Below are 17,140 nucleotides of genomic sequence, written 5' to 3'. Positions count from 1 at the left end.
GAGAAAGAGTATGAAAACTATGAATGCTCTGTGCAATGTGTATTCACTGCACGTTATCATGCAGTGTGCCATTACTGGTGCTAAAATAAATGTATTTGTTTTTTAAGTAACATTTTTTTTGTAACTGCCAAATTAAAAGGCAGTTTTATTTGTTGGTAGAAGATACATAGAAGGTTTACTTTTATATTTTCACTATGAGCTTGCGTTTTACATTTCTAAACTAGAACATAAAAATATATGAATTACAATTGCTTTTATCTATTGTTTTTCACTTTATAGGAGCTGGAAACAGAGTCTAGATTTCAGGAAGCAGAATATCACTATTTAGAGGCAAAGGAGTGGAAAGCAGTGGTAAATATGTTCAGATTGAATGAGATGTGGGAAGAAGCCTACAGGGTAAGGATGTAAAAGTGCCAACCCTTTATCATATTTCTTAATGTCTATACTATTAAATAATTTTCCATAATAATGTAATCATTTCTTGCAAATTTCATTACGGTACCTAAATGCTGTTAAAATAACATCTTTTATTAAATATTTTGCTTCAGTTATTGCTAAATTTCACATCATGATTTTCATTTACTCTGGTTATTCCTTCATTGTTTGTGAGAAACAGTCTTTCCTGCCTAAGTATGAATTTGTTGACCTAAAATATGCATAGTTATTTACATCAATGTGTCTGGACAGTTGTGGGCATCTCAGGTAGTTGTTTGATTATTTGTTTCATTTTTGCATAGATATCTCACAGATCATGCTACTTTTTAATCCAGTGTCATTTTCTACCCATGTCTGCATGATTTTTACCTCAGAGTACTCTGTTTTCCTCCTAAATTCCCAGAAGCATTCAGATTATGTTAATTTGGAATTCTAAACTGACCTCTGTGTGAATGTGTGTCTAAGTATGGGTATGGGTATGGGTGTGTGTGTATATGTGTGTGGGCCTTGCAATGGACTGGCACTGACATGAGCTCTAGCCCCTTCCAATTCTGAAATAGATGAATGAAGACAAGTGAAGTTCTAAATTTCTCATTTTACTAATACTGTAGTAGTAGTATTGTCATGTGTATCGAGTAATTTTAGATAAGAAAATCCTTATTTACAATCAGAATTATAATGTATAGTCAATGTGCTGCTAAGCTTTCAGTTGCAAAGCATAATACTTAGAAATATTACGTGGTAGTCAGTATGTTGCTAAATATTATTAAATATTATTTATGGGCGGAATGGTGGCTCTGAGGCTAAGGATCTGTGCTGGTATCCAGAAGGTTGCCGGTTCGAATCCCCGTCACTACCAAAAGAGATCCTACTCTGCTGGGCCCTTGATCAAGACTCTTAACCTGTAATTGCTCCAGGGGCGCTGTACAATGGCTGACCCTGCGCTCTGACCCCAAGGGGTATGCAAAAACTAACAAATTCCTAATACAAGAAATTGTATAAGGCGAAATAAAGAGCAGAAAAAAAAATATAGATGATTGTATAAAAGATTACACTTCTGTAATCTACCCAAAAGTGCACACAGACATACCTCTTTTACACTGTAATTTTGCTATCATTTTTTAGAGTAAATTGATGCCCAATAATAGCTACTAGTTAATAGTTTGCCTCTGTGTACCACTTACAATATAAGATTACAAGTGCAGTTATTTTCAGTTATTTTGTGTTTTCAATATTATGATCCCTATTCGTAAAAACCTTAGAAATGATTCTGAATGGAGGGATGCAGTGATGGTGTTTAGAAGCATAATATACTTTGTATTTAATCATGGAATATGCCAGTTGTAATATCATAGGATCACTTATTAACAAATAGAGGATGCCATTTTGCACTAAAAACAGCCCTCAAATGGAACTGAGGCTGTAGTTCACCTGGACTACCTTGAGCATGTCTCGTGTTGTGATCCCCTGACAGGTACACATACCAAGAATCAGACAAACAATCTCCTTCAGTGATGAACTATTAAAAAGTTTAATAACTAACAGGAGCACCAAGTTGTGTTGAGGGGGTATGCAAGTTTTGCTTTTGTGCCAATATTCTTAATTAATTATAAAAAGCAAAACTCCTTGGTAGTCAAAAAATTTATGTATGGATATTTTTGGCACCCCCTAGTGGTTGGGTGCCCTTGTGCAATGCCTGCTCTGCATAGCCCCTATTTGTGCCCCATGTCAAATTAAGAGTTGAGATATTGCTCAAAAAACTTGGAAAGCGAAGCAAGCAAATGCATTTATCCTGAATTATGAATTATTATAGGTTGCAAAAGCCCATGGAGGAGCAAACGCCCATAAGCAGGTGGCATATTTATGGGCTAAAAGTCTGGGAGGAGAAGCAGCAGTGAAGTTATTAAACAAGTTTGGGTTGCTAGAGATGGCTATTGACTACGCTGTAGACAAACGGTGAGCATTTAAAAAAAAAATAATACAAAGTTAGATGTGAATTCATTACATCCTAATCGCTAGATTTTATGCAGTTTATTAAGTTACTATAATAGTTTAGAAATAAATATGACCTATTATTAATTGTTTGGCATCTCACAGAACATTAGTTCATGACAAGGTACTTTGCTCTTGGTCTGAACAGATAATCTATTTTTGCTGTTTGATACATATAAAACACTGTTAATTGTATGGTTAGAGTTGTAAAACATGAAATAAGCAATTTGACAGATTAGGAAATGCATGTCAGTTCCACACTTTCTCTATTTTCTGATGTGGTGCAAAAAACAAACTTTCACAACAATCAATTCACACTCTGGATTATTCATCCATAAAAAATGAAACTTGACTATATATACTCATGGTTTTCTGTGTTTACTGTATGACAATGTATATTAATAGTAATGTGCATTGTATTAAATTATATTTTTTCCAGCTCATTTGATTTTGCCTTTGAATTGGCACAACTTTCAATGAAACACAAAATACCTGAAGTTCATCTACAGCATGCCATATTTCTTGAAGATGAGGTACAAACTAATTTGTTGCACATTTTAAAATTAACTTGGAAAGATTCCATTTGTAAAAGGTAGACATATTTGAAATGCTAAATATTTATGTTTTTTTCTGATACTAACAAGAAGTAATGTATTTTATGTTATTACAAATTCTAGATAAAAAGTCTGTTAGTCACTTTTCTGAATACTTATTTTTCAGGTTAGGTTTGCATAGAGATATAGGACATTTTCTGACAACTACAGGTGTAGTGCAGGAATTAAATGGATTCCATTGAATTGCAGAAGAAGAAATATGAGAAGGGAGTGTTTGTGTTGCAGTATTGAAAATGTTTGTGTATGGGGGCACCAAAGGCAGACAGACATAAAGACAGAGAGTAAATAACCATGGATGTATGATAGGAAGGCCACAAGGCCTGTAGGTTCAAGGGGAGCTGCATGGAGTACTTATTTAAGAAAGTTGAGACCTAGTTCATGTGTTTCAATATTCATTTTTGTGGTAACATTGCACTTGTTTTTCAAACTGTAGTTTGAATTAATGTATAGCATAATTTAATTATAATTGTGGAAAATATATTTAGTTATTAAAATTAAAACATGATTTCCAATTCAATACTTCACCTAACATTCACACAATCCAAGATGAAAGCGTTATTTTATTTTTTACCATGCTTCTTTTTTTTTACCCATATATGTTCAATAACAAAGCTTTCCACTAAACAATATTTTTCCTTCTTGGAGTTTTTAAATTCCAAATGTTAAAGGATAAGTTTGGTATCAAGCCAAAAATGATCTCTTCACAATCATTGTATATAGTAATTTGCCAGATGAAGTTTCTTTCTAAAGTGGAGCATATTTTGTAAATTTTAAAAACGACTAGCCCACTCTTGGATTTTAGAATCCTTATGAGGGTAAAGAGCTGGCTGAGGTTCCACGCTTGGGCAAAAAAAAATAATCTCTCTCTCTCTCTCTCTCTCTCTCTCTCTCTCTCTCTCTCTCTCTCTATCTATATATATATGTGTATATATATATATATATATATATATATATATATATATATATATATATATATAGTGGAGATTTCGGATCCAGACACAGAATGTCCCAAAATACACACGTTTTATTCTTCTCTGCACCTGCTCAACACAACAACAGTGCACCAACCACCAGTAATACAGTCTATTTGGACTTCCTTCTTCTCTCTGCCGCCTTCAACTCCTCAGTTGCAATCTCCATCCTCTTCCACCCGACTCCGGCTTCCCGAGTGGAGTGAGGCGGCCTCTTTTATACGTCACCTGGATGTGCTCCAGGTGCTTCCTGATCTTCTTCCGGCAGCACTTCCTGGTGTAGAGGAAGTGCTGCTCTTGCACCCGGAAGAACTCCGGGTGTACCTGGACTCTTCTTCCGGCAGCACTTCCTGGTGTGGCAGAAGTGCTGCCTTCCAGGGCTCCATAATTGTCCGGGCACCCCCTGGCAGTGACCATGGGCCCCAACAGGGATGAGCTTTCAAGCTATGCTCCCGTGGTCCCCAGGGAGACCAGGGTGACGGCCCTCTCATGGCCCGGGGAAGGTATTGCTCCTCTCTTGGTCCCTCCAGGCGTCCTGGCTGGGCAGGACCCCCAGCTGTCCGCCACAATATATACCTGTATATTTTTGCAAAACAAAGACTCTGATGAAGACGTGAAAAAGGAATTTATGGTGGCCCAGCATTATGACTTTTTTCGTAGGCTTCAGAAATTCTAGTGTTAACCAGGGGCAGGGCAGTGGAGCAGCTGGACTCCATTCCTAGCAGTCATCGGGTGCAAGGCAGAAACAACTCCTGGACAGGACCCTGCCTTCAATAAATCTGTTTTCTTTTTCTTTGTTTTTAAGGGGAAATTTTCTGATGCAGAAGTTGAGTTTATCAAGGCTGGAAAACCAAAGGAAGCAGTGTTAATGTATGTTGATTTCAAATGGAGAATACACTATTTCTGCTTGAATTTTTTTTTTTTGGAAAAATAAATGTTCTAATGCATATAATAATGAGAAAATGTTTTCCAGATCACTGTTTTATGTTATAAAGTAATTGGTTTCTCTTAAATTTGCATAACTTTTAACATTTACTGCAAAGTCTCACAGTAACATGAATGGGAACATATGAGTATGGAACAGATGAAACAATGCATTATCTCTGTATATTCAAGTTCCTATATAGTCTAAATTCTATATATTGTAGCTTCACAACTTTTAAAGCATATTAAGTGACGGCCCACAACTGAATTCTTGAATTTAATGAACCCAAAAAGGTCTTAACTTCAACATGGTTTTAACGAATTGTATTATGTCTTTTAATGTAAGTAGGAGCAGCTTTGGTGTCTGTAGGTTATTCAAGAAGTTGGGACATGGGCCTGCTGTGAGACTTTAGTATATGAGCAGTATGTAACTGCCTATCTTAGTACATTATACCAAGCGATTTGTGTATTATTTTTGATGGTGTAAAATAGTCACTTGGTAATTTTATAATCAGTACAAAATTATAACGATTTCATTTATAGTATGGTTAAAGGCTTTTTTTTTGTGTGTGTGTGTGTGTGTGTGTGTGTGAAATTAGTTTGTGGGTCATAACATTCATAACATCAGGAGCTTTTATGCAGTTGTTATGACTAGGACTTAGTGTGTCGGTGTCCTTTGATAACTGGTTTATTGCTTTGAAATTAAGTCTTATGGATCTTTTCAAGGCATTTTCAGTTTCTGATCATATACTCCTTCTTGTCTTTAAAGATAATTATAGATAGATAGATAGATAGATAGATAGATAGATAGATAGATAGATAGATAGATAGATAGATAGATAGATAGATAGATAGATAGATAGATAGATAGAAAGTATCTATCTTAATCTCAAGGGGAAATTCACATACTCCAGCAGCAGCATACTGATAAAGAAACAATATTAAATTAAAGAGTGATAAAAAATGCAGGTAAAACAGACAATAACTTTGTATAATGTTAACGTTTACCCCCCTGGGTGGAATTGAAGAGTCGCATAGTGTGGGGGAGGAACGATCTCCTCAGTCTGTCAGTGGAGCAGGACATTGACAGCAGTCTGTTGCTGAAGCTGCTCCTCTGTCTGGAGATGACACTGTTTAGTGTGTTGCTGAAGCTGCTCCTCTTTCTGGAGATGACACTGTTTAGTGGATGCAGTTGATTCTCCATGATTGACAGGAGCTTGCTCATTGCCCATCGCTCCACCACAGATGTCAAACTGTCTAGCTCCATGCCTACAATAGAGCCTGCTTTTCTCACCAGTTTGTCCAGGCGTGAGGCGTCCTTCTTCTTTATGCTGCCTCCCCAGCCCACCACCGCGTAGAAGAGGGCACTCGCCACAACCGTCTGATAGAACATCTGCAGCATCTTATTGAAGATGTTGAAGGACGCCAGCCTTCTAAGGAAGTATAGTCGGCTCTGTCTTCTGTTGCACAGAGCATCAGTATTGGATGTCCAATTTATCATCCAGCTGCACTCCCAGGTATTTATAGGTCTGCACGCTCAGCACACAGTCGCCTCTGATGATCACGGGGTCCAGGAGGGGCCTGAGTCTCCTAAAATCCACCACCAGCTCCATGGTTTTGCTGGTGTTCAGGTGTAGGTGGTTTGAGTCGCACCATTTAACAAAGTCCTTGATTAGGTTCCTATACTCCTCCTCCTGCCCACTCCTGATGCAGCCCACAATAGCAGTGTCGTCAGCAAACTTTTGCACATGGCAGGACTCCGAGTTATATTGGAAGTCCAATGTTTATAATAAAAATTTGGGGAATTGTTTAATGGTGAAGCAATGTGATGAACTAAAAGGCTTTTAGAAGATTTTTACTGTTTCTGTAGACATACGTATTTATCATAATATGGCATATAATTAATTGCAAAGGTTAATTTGGATATACCATTCCAATATGCTCTATATCTAATATATAAATATGATTTATGTTGTATATGCTGCATCAAGGGAGGCACTCCCTTCACAGTTTTTTAAAGTGGTATTCATCATTCATTAGCAGTGCTAGTTGTTGATGCATTGTGGTAGGTTGTTTCTTGATAATTTTTTGCTCAGAAGTATGAGTGTTTATTAGCAACACATTATTATAACATTCATTTTCAAAAGAGCATCAGGCTAGACCTTTATCTTCTCCACTTCCTGAACCTATTTAATAACGTAAAAATCCTTGATAAACTCCTTACTATATAGAATACAAGTCATATTAATATTTGAGTTGACAAGTTCATTATATATAGAAGGGAACAAAAAGATTTAAAAAAAACTGTTAATCAAATGGGGCGGCACGGTGGCGCAGTGGGTAGCGCTGCTGCCTCGCAGTTGGGACACCTGGGGACCTGGGTTCGCTTCCCGGGTCCTCCCTGCGTGGAGTTTGCATGTTCTCCCCGTGTCTGCGTGGGTTTCCTCCGGGCGCTCCGGTTTCCTCCCACAGTCCAAAGACATGCAGGTTAGGTGGATTGGCGATTCTAAATTGGCCCTAGTGTGTGCTTGGTGTGTGGGTGTGTTTGTGTGTGTCCTGCGGTGGGTTGGCACCCTGCCCAGGTTTGTTTCCTGCCTTGTGCCCTGTGTTGGCTGGGATTGGCTCCAGCAGACTCCCGTGACCCTGTGTTTGGATTCAGCGGGTTAGAAAATGGATGGATGGATGGATGTTAATCAAATGAAAGACAGAATTGTCTTTTAAATAGGATTGTCAGTACACTTTGTTTTAGATTCACTGTACTACACCCTTAGTAATGAATAAGTTAACTGAATTTAGAAGAATTATCACCTCATGTCTTAGATAGGAGAAGAGGAAATATATGAGCACGTGATGATAGAGTATCTATATTATGCAGCTTGGGACCCTTTGTCAATGGATTAATGATGAATTAAGAAAAGAACAGTTTTATTTTTTTGTCTCTTTATGCAACTAGACTGGCATGACATTTGAAGTATCTAGAAATTAGCGCCTGCATGCCAAATGAAATTCCTGTCAGAAGTAAACATAATCCTCATCAAGTAATTATTCTAATGAGTAGAACTTTTAATAAATAGTTTCAAACAGATTCAGTTTTGGAAACTTTAGGATGCAAGTCACATCATATTGTTTAGACATTTACTAAAAGTGGTTAATTATATATTTTTTAGTAAAGATGTGTTAGAAATTTATCACAAACTACCTGTCCTAGGACATATGTAACAAAACCATTATCAGAGGAAATTTGGCCCAGCAATGGGTATGGGTTTGCAGATAATGATACATTCTTATAATGTTTAATCTGTACACACCCAATATCTCACTCATTTATACTATGCCAATTTAGAGTAAGTAAATAAGCTAATATTCTGTTCTTCACAGTGAACCAGAAATCTAGAATATCTAGGTAAAATCCATAGTAACAGAAAAAAGGATTCTGCAGGACAGTGAAAGGGTTGGAATCAAATTCAAATTGTTGGAGTGTAGAGGCTGCAGTCTTAACCATTTTGTGTCTGTGCCAAAGTTTTATTAATGTGTAATTAAAGGGATCTGGATTTTGATTTAATAAGGGGTTATAAAATCCATTGGAATAGGTCATTTTAGTTTTCCTAATTTTTGGTAGCATGTATGTCAGGCGCTAGCAATGATATTTCAAGCTATTAAAACAATAGTGAGTGATATTTCCTCAGGAAAAAACGAAAAAAAGGAAATTAAGGTATTACTAAGTAGCCACAGAATATGTTATGCAAACAACTACCAAGCTACTCTGATTGACCAAAATAACTAGTACTTTCCCTATTCTCTCAATGCACAACTCTATATAGATGTATTTATTTAGATTCACATTAATTTTAAAAGTAGTGCCAAGATGCAAACAGATGCTACATAGATGAGTCTTTTCTCTGTCACCACTTTTTCCAATTGCAGAGTTTTATAAATTTGTCACTATAGAATATTTTCACTAATATTTGCACTCAAACATTTTTAGATATGTGAAAAAATGTACAACTTTGTCACTGTTACATTACATTATATTCAAATAATCACGTCAAGCAGAAATATTAGAAGTTTCTGGTAGACTTAAATTTTACTATTTCTGTTTAACTTTTCACTGATTTAAAAATGTTTATTATGATCACCGCTATAAGACTTCTGCTGTTAAAATTAATTTACCAATTCTTTCCTTCCTTCCTCTGGACAGTATTATGCCCCTGATTTGGCTTTAGACTGGGATTTGTACTTTGTGCAGGTTTTCCCAATGTTTCTGTTTTTTCTTGATTCCTTTCTTTCACATTCCAAGGAAATACAGTCAGGCTGACTGAGCATTTCCATATTGTGTTTGTGCTTTCTCAGTGGTTCAGTAATATACAAACAGACAGTATTTATACTTGAATCGAATGACCTAATAAGATAATTGAATTGATAAATGCTAATGCTGCTTAGTTTGATTTTTGAACTAAAATGTATGCTGAACTAAAATTTCTGAGGGGTAAACCAAAAATATGTAGGTGCTTTATTTTAAGATTATTTAAGCAATAATGATTTTTTTTTTATTTTGATTTAAAGGTATGTTCACAATCAGGACTGGAACAGTGCACAGCGGGTGGCAGAGGCCTATGATCCTGAGAGTGTTGCAGAGGTCTTAGTTGGACAGGCTAAGTTTGTCTTTGACCAGAAAGAATATCAAAAGGCAGAGGCATTCCTACTCCGAGCACAAAGACCAGAACTAGCAATTAAATATTACAGAGTGAGTTATTAAACAAGTGTGGCATTAAATTGACACAGTTTTAAAACTATGATTTTTTTCCACTCACAGCTATATTAATGTCAGATTGCTTTTGTGTTTTAGATCATGTCTCTTACTGCATTTTTAGGGAGTTTTGGCTGTAGGTTTCTTGTTTGTGAGCGCTATACAGTATGTTATATTACCTTACAAATTAGGAAAATGAAAGAAGAACATAATTTTGAGTATTTTCTTTAATCTCTGATTCACATTCACTGTGAAAAATATGCAGTAATGCAAAACATCGGACTAAGTGTCACAGTGTAGGGCACATTAATATATCTATTGGTTGACTAGGGCTATTGCTTTAGAATGGAAGCTACTGAGTTGAGATTTATTTACCAATTAAAAATACATAAAAATAGTAGTTAGCCACATAAGTAACACGTTAAATTGATATTTGTTGAATGATTGTTACTTGAAGATACAGATACAGTGGTGTGAAAAACTATTTGCCCCCTTCCTGATTTCTTATTCTTTTGCATGTTTGTCACACAAAATGTTTCTGATCATCAAACACATTTAACCATTAGTCAAATATAACACAAGTAAACACAAAATGCAGTTTGTAAATGGTGGTTTTTATTATTTAGGGAGAAAAAAAAATCCAAACCTACATGGCCCTGTGTGAAAAAGTAATTGCCCCCTGAACCTAATAACTGGTTGGGCCACCCTTAGCAGCAATAACTGCAATCAAGCGTTTGCGATAACTTGCAATGAGTCTTTTACAGCGCTCTGGAGGAATTTTGGCCCACTCATCTTTGCAAAATTGTTGTAATTCAGCTTTATTTGGGGGTTTTCTAGCATGAACCGCCTTTTTAAGGTCATGCCATAGCATCTCAATTGGATTCAGGTCAGGACTTTGACTAGGCCACTCCAAAGTCTTCATTTTGTTTTTCTTCAGCCATTCAGAGGTGGATTTGCTGGTGTGTTTTGGGTCATTGTCCTGTTGCAGCACCCAAGATCGCTTCAGCTTGAGTTGACGAACAGATGGCCGGACATTCTCCTTCAGGATTTTTTGGTAGACAGTAGAATTCATGGTTCCATCTATCACAGCAAGCCTTCCAGGTCCTGAAGCAGCAAAACAACCCCAGACCATCACACTACCACCACCATATTTTACTGTTGGTATGATGTTCTTTTTCTAAAATGCTGTGTTCCTTTTACGCCAGATGTAACGGGACATTTGCCTTCCAAAAAGTTCAACTTTTGACTCATCAGTCCACAAGGTATTTTCCCAAAAGTCTTGGCAATCATTGAGATGTTTCTTAGCAAAATTGAGATGAGCCCTAATGTTCTTTTTGCTTAACAGTGGTTTGCGTCTTGGAAATCTGCCATGCAGGCCGTTTTTGCCCAGTCTCTTTCTTATGGTGGAGTCGTGAACACTGACCTTAATTGAGGCAAGTGAGGCCTGCAGTTCTTTAGACGTTGTCCTGGGGTCTTTTGTGACCTCTCGGATGAGTCGTCTCTGCGCTCTTGGGGTAATTTTGGTCGGCCGGCCACTCCTGGGAAGGTTCACCACTGTTCCATGTTTTTGCCATTTGTGGATAATGGCTCTCACTGTGGTTCGCTGGAGTCCCAAAGCTTTAGAAATGGCTTTATAACCTTTACCAGACTGATAGATCTCAATTACTTCTGTTCTAATTTGTTCCTGAATTTCTTTGGATCTTGGCATGATGTCTAGCTTTTGAGGTGCTTTTGGTCTACTTCTCTGTGTCAGGCAGCTCCTATTTAAGTGATTTCTTGATTGAAACAGGTGTGGCAGTAATCAGGCCTGGGGGTGGCTACGGAAATTGAACTCATGTGTGATACACCACAGTTAGGTTATTTTTTAACAAGGGGGCAATTACTTTTTCACACAGGGCCATGTAGGTTTGGATTTTTTTTCTCCCTAAATAATAAACACCATCATTTAAAAACTGCATTTTGTGTTTACTTGTGTTATATTTGACTAATGGTTAAATGTGTTTGATGATCAGAAACATTTTGTGTGACAAACATGCAAAAGAATAAGAAATCAGGAAGGGGGCAAATAGTTTTTCACACCACTGTATGTCTTGAATGGAATGCTGTTTCAGGCCTTAATCTTATGTCTTCTCTGAACAATTTATTTTGAACAGATCTCCTATAAAGCTAGTGGGTATCAATCAAGTGAGAACTTCGTAATTTAATGTAGTAAAACTGTGTTCTTAAGCTATGCTTGTAAGTGAAACAATGTTTTGTTCCAGTACAGTCAATGAAAAAGGTGATGTTTGGAAATGGAAATGATTCCAATTTACTGAAAGCATCATTATTTAAAACCAGGAGTTCAGCTGAGGGGGGATTTATCCTGAAATTCACCCGATCATAACTGACTTTCTCTCACAGATGTCCAACTAGTTTTTAGCAAGTAGCAACTTTAAACTTAAATTGCCTGCAAATTGTTATAAACAAAGAAGTTGCCAGCAAGTCCACCTCCCTTTGAAGCAGCATTGTATTCTACTTTGAAGTCTATCCAACCAGAGTGGCATCACTGGCAGAGTTCAACTGTTTTACACATAGTCACTGTTGGTATAGGGAAGATGCTCTACAGTCACACACCTTTATAACCTTTTTGGATAAAGAAACCATAAAACTGATTTTGGTTTAGTGCAACTCAGATTAATATTACAGAATTTCTGATAAATTAAAGAAAAACAATACTAATCATTTTAAATGTTTTAAGCAGCTTATTTTTTTTTTCTAGGAAGCTGGAATGTGGAGTGATGCTATTCGTATTTGCAAAGAGTATATTCCAAACAAATTAGAACTCTTGCAAGAAGAGTATGAAAAAGAGGCAATGAAAAAGGGAACCAGGTATGTACACTTACATATACTTGAAATGCTTTTATAGCTATGTTTGCTCAAGCTCCTTGGAAAATCCTCCATGGCTCTAATATTTGAACCTTTTCTCCAGAAAAACTGGTAGCATTCTTTCTATAAAGTTTGGTCTAAGTTTCAGTTTGCTGACAACTAACAGGACATCTGTGACTAGAAGCCAGTTACAACCAATGAAATCCACAGTATTCGTCATCAGGTGATGATGAGGCTTAGCTATTTGCCATCAACACTAGAAGGGCAATCTGACTGATAGCCAAAGTGACTGATGAAATGCACAGAAGAAACCTGTTGATGTTGGCATTAGTTCTTCGTGTTATATGAATCTTGATGCAGTTTAAAAATAAATGTGAAAAATTAAAGTAACAAAGATAACAGAAACATAACTGAGTAAAAGTACATTTTTGTTTACAGGTGTCCTCAAGTAAAAGTAATAAAAGTAATATCGCCAAAAACTATCCTGAAAAGTACAATTTTTCTAGACATTTACTTAAGTATACTGTAAGTAACAGAGAAAGTATAAGACATTACTACTCAGCTAAGCCTATTACACATTCACACCAAGCCAATTTAGAGTCATCAGTGAGCCCAATAAGCATATTTTTGACATTTGAAATGAAAACTGGAGTACCTTGAGTAAAACTCTGACAGACAAAGACAAATTGTAAACCTCAGACAAACAGTCACTAGGCTGCAATACAAACTTATTTTTCTTGAGGCTGCAAGGAAGGAGTTTTAAAATCTGCTTCACTGTGCCACCCAATTAATTCTTAAATCTTAACAATGTTAAGAAAAATTTATCAGTTGCTATAAAAAAATACATTTCAGTAAATGACATTAATAAACCTCCCAAAACTGTACATTTCATAAGTAAAACAAATTTGAGTAATGAATTTCTATATATCCTCATTAAAAGTAAAAGCAGAAAAAAAACTGTGTGTTTGATATAAATGTGGAATATGTTCCAAAATGCCTATGAAAAGTAAGTACATCCTGTAAAATGTTTATACAGTGGTGTGAAAAACTATTTGCCCCCTTCCTGATTTCTTATTCTTTTGCATGTTTGTCACACAAAATGTTTCTGATCATCAAACACATTTAACCATTAGTCAAATATAACACAAGTAAACACAAAATGCAGTTTTTAAATGATGGTTTTTATTATTTAGGGAGAAAAAAAATCCAAACCTACATGGCCCTGTGTGAAAAAGTAATTGCCCCCTTGTTAAAAAATAACCTAACTGTGGTGTATCACACCTGAGTTCAATTTCCGTAGCCACCCCCAGGCCTGATTACTGCCACACCTGTTTCAATCAAGAAATCACTTAAATAGGAGCTGCCTGACACAGAGAAGTAGACCAAAAGCACCTCAAAAGCTAGACATCATGCCAAGATCCAAAAAAATTCAGGAACAAATGAGAACAGAAGTAATTGAGATCTATCAGTCTGGTAAAGGTTATAAAGCCATTTCTAAAGCTTTGGGACTCCAGAGAACCACAGTGAGAGCCATTATCCACAAATGGCAAAAACATGGAACAGTGGTGAACCTTCCCAGGAGTGGCCGGCCGACCAAAATTACCCCAAGAGCGCAGAGACGACTCATCCGAGAGGTCACAAAAGACCCCAGGACAACGTCTAAAGAACTGCAGGCCTCACTTGCCTCAATTAAGGTCAGTGTTCACGACTCCACCATAAGAAAGAGACTGGGCAAAAACGGCCTGCATGGCAGATTTCCAAGACGCAAACCATTGTTAAGCAAAAAGAACATTAGGGCTCGTCTCAATTTTGCTAAGAAACATCTCAATGATTGCCAAGACTTTTGGGAAAATACCTTGTGGACTGATGAGTCAAAAGTTGAACTTTTTGGAAGACAAATGTCCCGTTACATCTGGCGTAAAAGGAACACAGCATTTCAGAAAAAGAACATCATACCAACAGTAAAATATGGTGGTGGTAGTGTGATGGTCTGGGGTTGTTTTGCTGCTTCAGGACCTGGAAGGCTTGCTGTGATAGATGGAACCATGAATTCTACTGTCTACCAAAAAATCCTGAAGGAGAATGTCCGGCCATCTGTTCGTCAACTCAAGCTGAAGCGATCTTGGGTGCTGCAACAGGACAATGACCCAAAACACACCAGCAAATCCACCTCTGAATGGCTGAAGAAAAACAAAATGAAGACTTTGGAGTGGCCTAGTCAAAGTCCTGACCTGAATCCAATTGAGATGCTATGGCATGACCTTAAAAAGGCGGTTCATGCTAGAAAACCCTCAAATAAAGCTGAATTACAACAATTTTGCAAAGATGAGTGGGCCAAAATTCCTCCAGAGCGCTGTAAAAGACTCATTGCAAGTTATCGCAAACGCTTGATTGCAGTTATTGCTGCTAAGGGTGGCCCAACCAGTTATTAGGTTCAGGGGGCAATTACTTTTTCACACGGGGCCATGTAGGTTTGGATTTTTTTTTCTCCCTAAATAATAAAAACCACCATTTACAAACTGCATTTTGTGTTTACTTGTGTTATATTTGACTAATGGTTAAATGTGTTTGATGATCAGAAACATTTTGTGTGACAAACATGCAAAAGAATAAGAAATCAGGAAGGGGGCAAATAGTTTTTCACACCACTGTATGTAGACATGTCAAGATTTGATCTTCATTTCAACAGTATCTATAAATAAAAAAGTGATGTAATATAAGAAACATTATGCCACATTTACTTTTTGTTGTCCATTGTATAATAAAAAAATGCAAATTTTGCATGTGGAAAAAGTAAGTACACCTCTACATTTATCACTGCTTACAATATCTATAATTTTCAGGTGCACCAAATCAGGTGCAAATGATTAGAACATCATTAGATAGATGGATTGATGCATTTTATATGTCCCAGAGGGGAATTTAGAACTTTACAGAAGCTTGAGAAAGATATAAATAATATACAAATAATAATAAAATTAATAAAATAAAAATACGAATAAAAATTAGTGAGGAAATTAGAGGAACCTGTCTTATTTAAACCTCACACAATCAGTTTAGTTTGGTTTGTTTTTGAAGTATGTATTATTATCATGCCTAGATCAAAAGAGCTCTCTAAGGGCTCGTTTGTACTTCATGCTCAGAACACATACGCGCCCGCATCATGGCTGCTACGTGTTCCCAGCGTTCATTTGACGCGTCCTCTGAGCAGGTCCTCAGAAATTAATGCAACACGTGCACGAGTTGCAGTACCAGCAAAAAGTCAGGGGGCACAGTGTGCTAAAAGTTTGAATGTGACGTCAGAGTCTCTGGTTACTATCTACATGTGACAGAAAGCCGCTTTGCAGATCCTACGAGATCGATGTGCGCGCTTCGATGTTTGATGAATGGTTCGATGTGGTGAAGCAAAATGCCGATATACAAATGAATTTGTGGTGCTTTTATATTCAAGCATCGCATATTCCCGATCGTATTGACACGATATATTTTAAAAGTCTCACATACCGTCTTCTGTGCCGTCTTTTTTTCTATGGCTTCCTCTGGACCTGACAACAGCGACAAACAGCAATAGATCGCCACACAGAACACATTAAATGTATGATATTCCAACTCTTTGCACATTTAGAATCCTAAGATTTATACTTTATATCACTTTCATGATGAAATGCATTAAAGTTTGTATGTTACATTTTACAGATAAATCGTTAATTTTGTTTAAATAATGAATACTGTTAATAATTACACACATGGGGTGACACGGTGGCAGAGCGGTAGCACTGCTGTCTCACAGGGAGTCACGTCGCTGGTATTCTCTGCCTGGAGTTTACATGTTTTCCTTCTGGGTTTCCACAGTGTGCTCCCATTTCCTTCCAAAGATATGCAGATTTGGTGACACTAAAATGACGCTAGTGTGTATGTGAGTGCTTGTATTCACCTTGCGAAGAGCTGATGCCCATCCAAGGATTGTTTCAGCCTTATGCCCAATGCTTGATGGAATAGACAAATCCCTGGATTGCTGGATTTAATTATTAAACATCCTTTTCAGAGATATTGCAGCAAGGTGTCCTCGGAATTTAATGGGTGATCCAGGCAATTCACAATGTCAATGTCAATTTATTTATATAGCACATTTAAAACAAACATAGTAATGCTGTTGCCAAAGTGCTTTACAAAAATAGAACAAATTAACATAAAACATAAATAGAAATAAAATATATGAACATAAATTAAAATACATAATAAGTAGAAGTAATGTTATATCCATAAAAAACAGAAGTAATGTAATATAATCACAAAGAGGAAGCCATCAGTATTACTGAAGGTCACTGAGTGCAAGTGAATAGAAATGAGTCTTTAATCTTGTTTTAAACAGTTCAATTGTAGACGACTCCTTTATATGATGAGGTAAAGAGTTCCACAGGCGAGGTGCAACAGCTGCAAAAGACCTGTCCCCCTTGGTTTTACACTTGGTACGAGGGACAACCAGAGACAGCTGACCAGAAGATCTAAACACAGCGAAGCCAAACCTGTTCTCACTGTGATAATATCTTGCACTGCCACCTGGCGGATTCCTCCAGATTTCTGTAAAGTAT

General features: G+C 36.9%; 1 protein-coding gene across 1 annotated transcript in view; it reads left to right on the top strand.

Moving 5' to 3' along the window:
- ift172 (intraflagellar transport 172) overlaps nucleotides 1–17,140 on the top strand; it is a 122,739-nt gene that overhangs the window by 59,908 nt on the left and 45,691 nt on the right. Inside the window, exons 29-34 of the mRNA XM_028796836.2 lie at nucleotides 280–396; nucleotides 2,249–2,391; nucleotides 2,867–2,960; nucleotides 4,818–4,882; nucleotides 9,500–9,680; nucleotides 12,442–12,551. Coding sequence (XP_028652669.1) covers nucleotides 280–396; nucleotides 2,249–2,391; nucleotides 2,867–2,960; nucleotides 4,818–4,882; nucleotides 9,500–9,680; nucleotides 12,442–12,551 — 710 coding nt within the window. The remainder of the gene's footprint in view (nucleotides 1–279; nucleotides 397–2,248; nucleotides 2,392–2,866; nucleotides 2,961–4,817; nucleotides 4,883–9,499; nucleotides 9,681–12,441; nucleotides 12,552–17,140) is intronic.

Source organism: Erpetoichthys calabaricus, chromosome 3 (genome assembly GCF_900747795.2).
Source record: "Erpetoichthys calabaricus chromosome 3, fErpCal1.3, whole genome shotgun sequence".
NCBI classification, from domain to species: domain Eukaryota; kingdom Metazoa; phylum Chordata; class Cladistia; order Polypteriformes; family Polypteridae; genus Erpetoichthys; species Erpetoichthys calabaricus.
The sequence above is the reverse complement of the archived record's forward strand: the minus strand, read 5'-3'. Positions and strand labels throughout refer to the sequence as shown.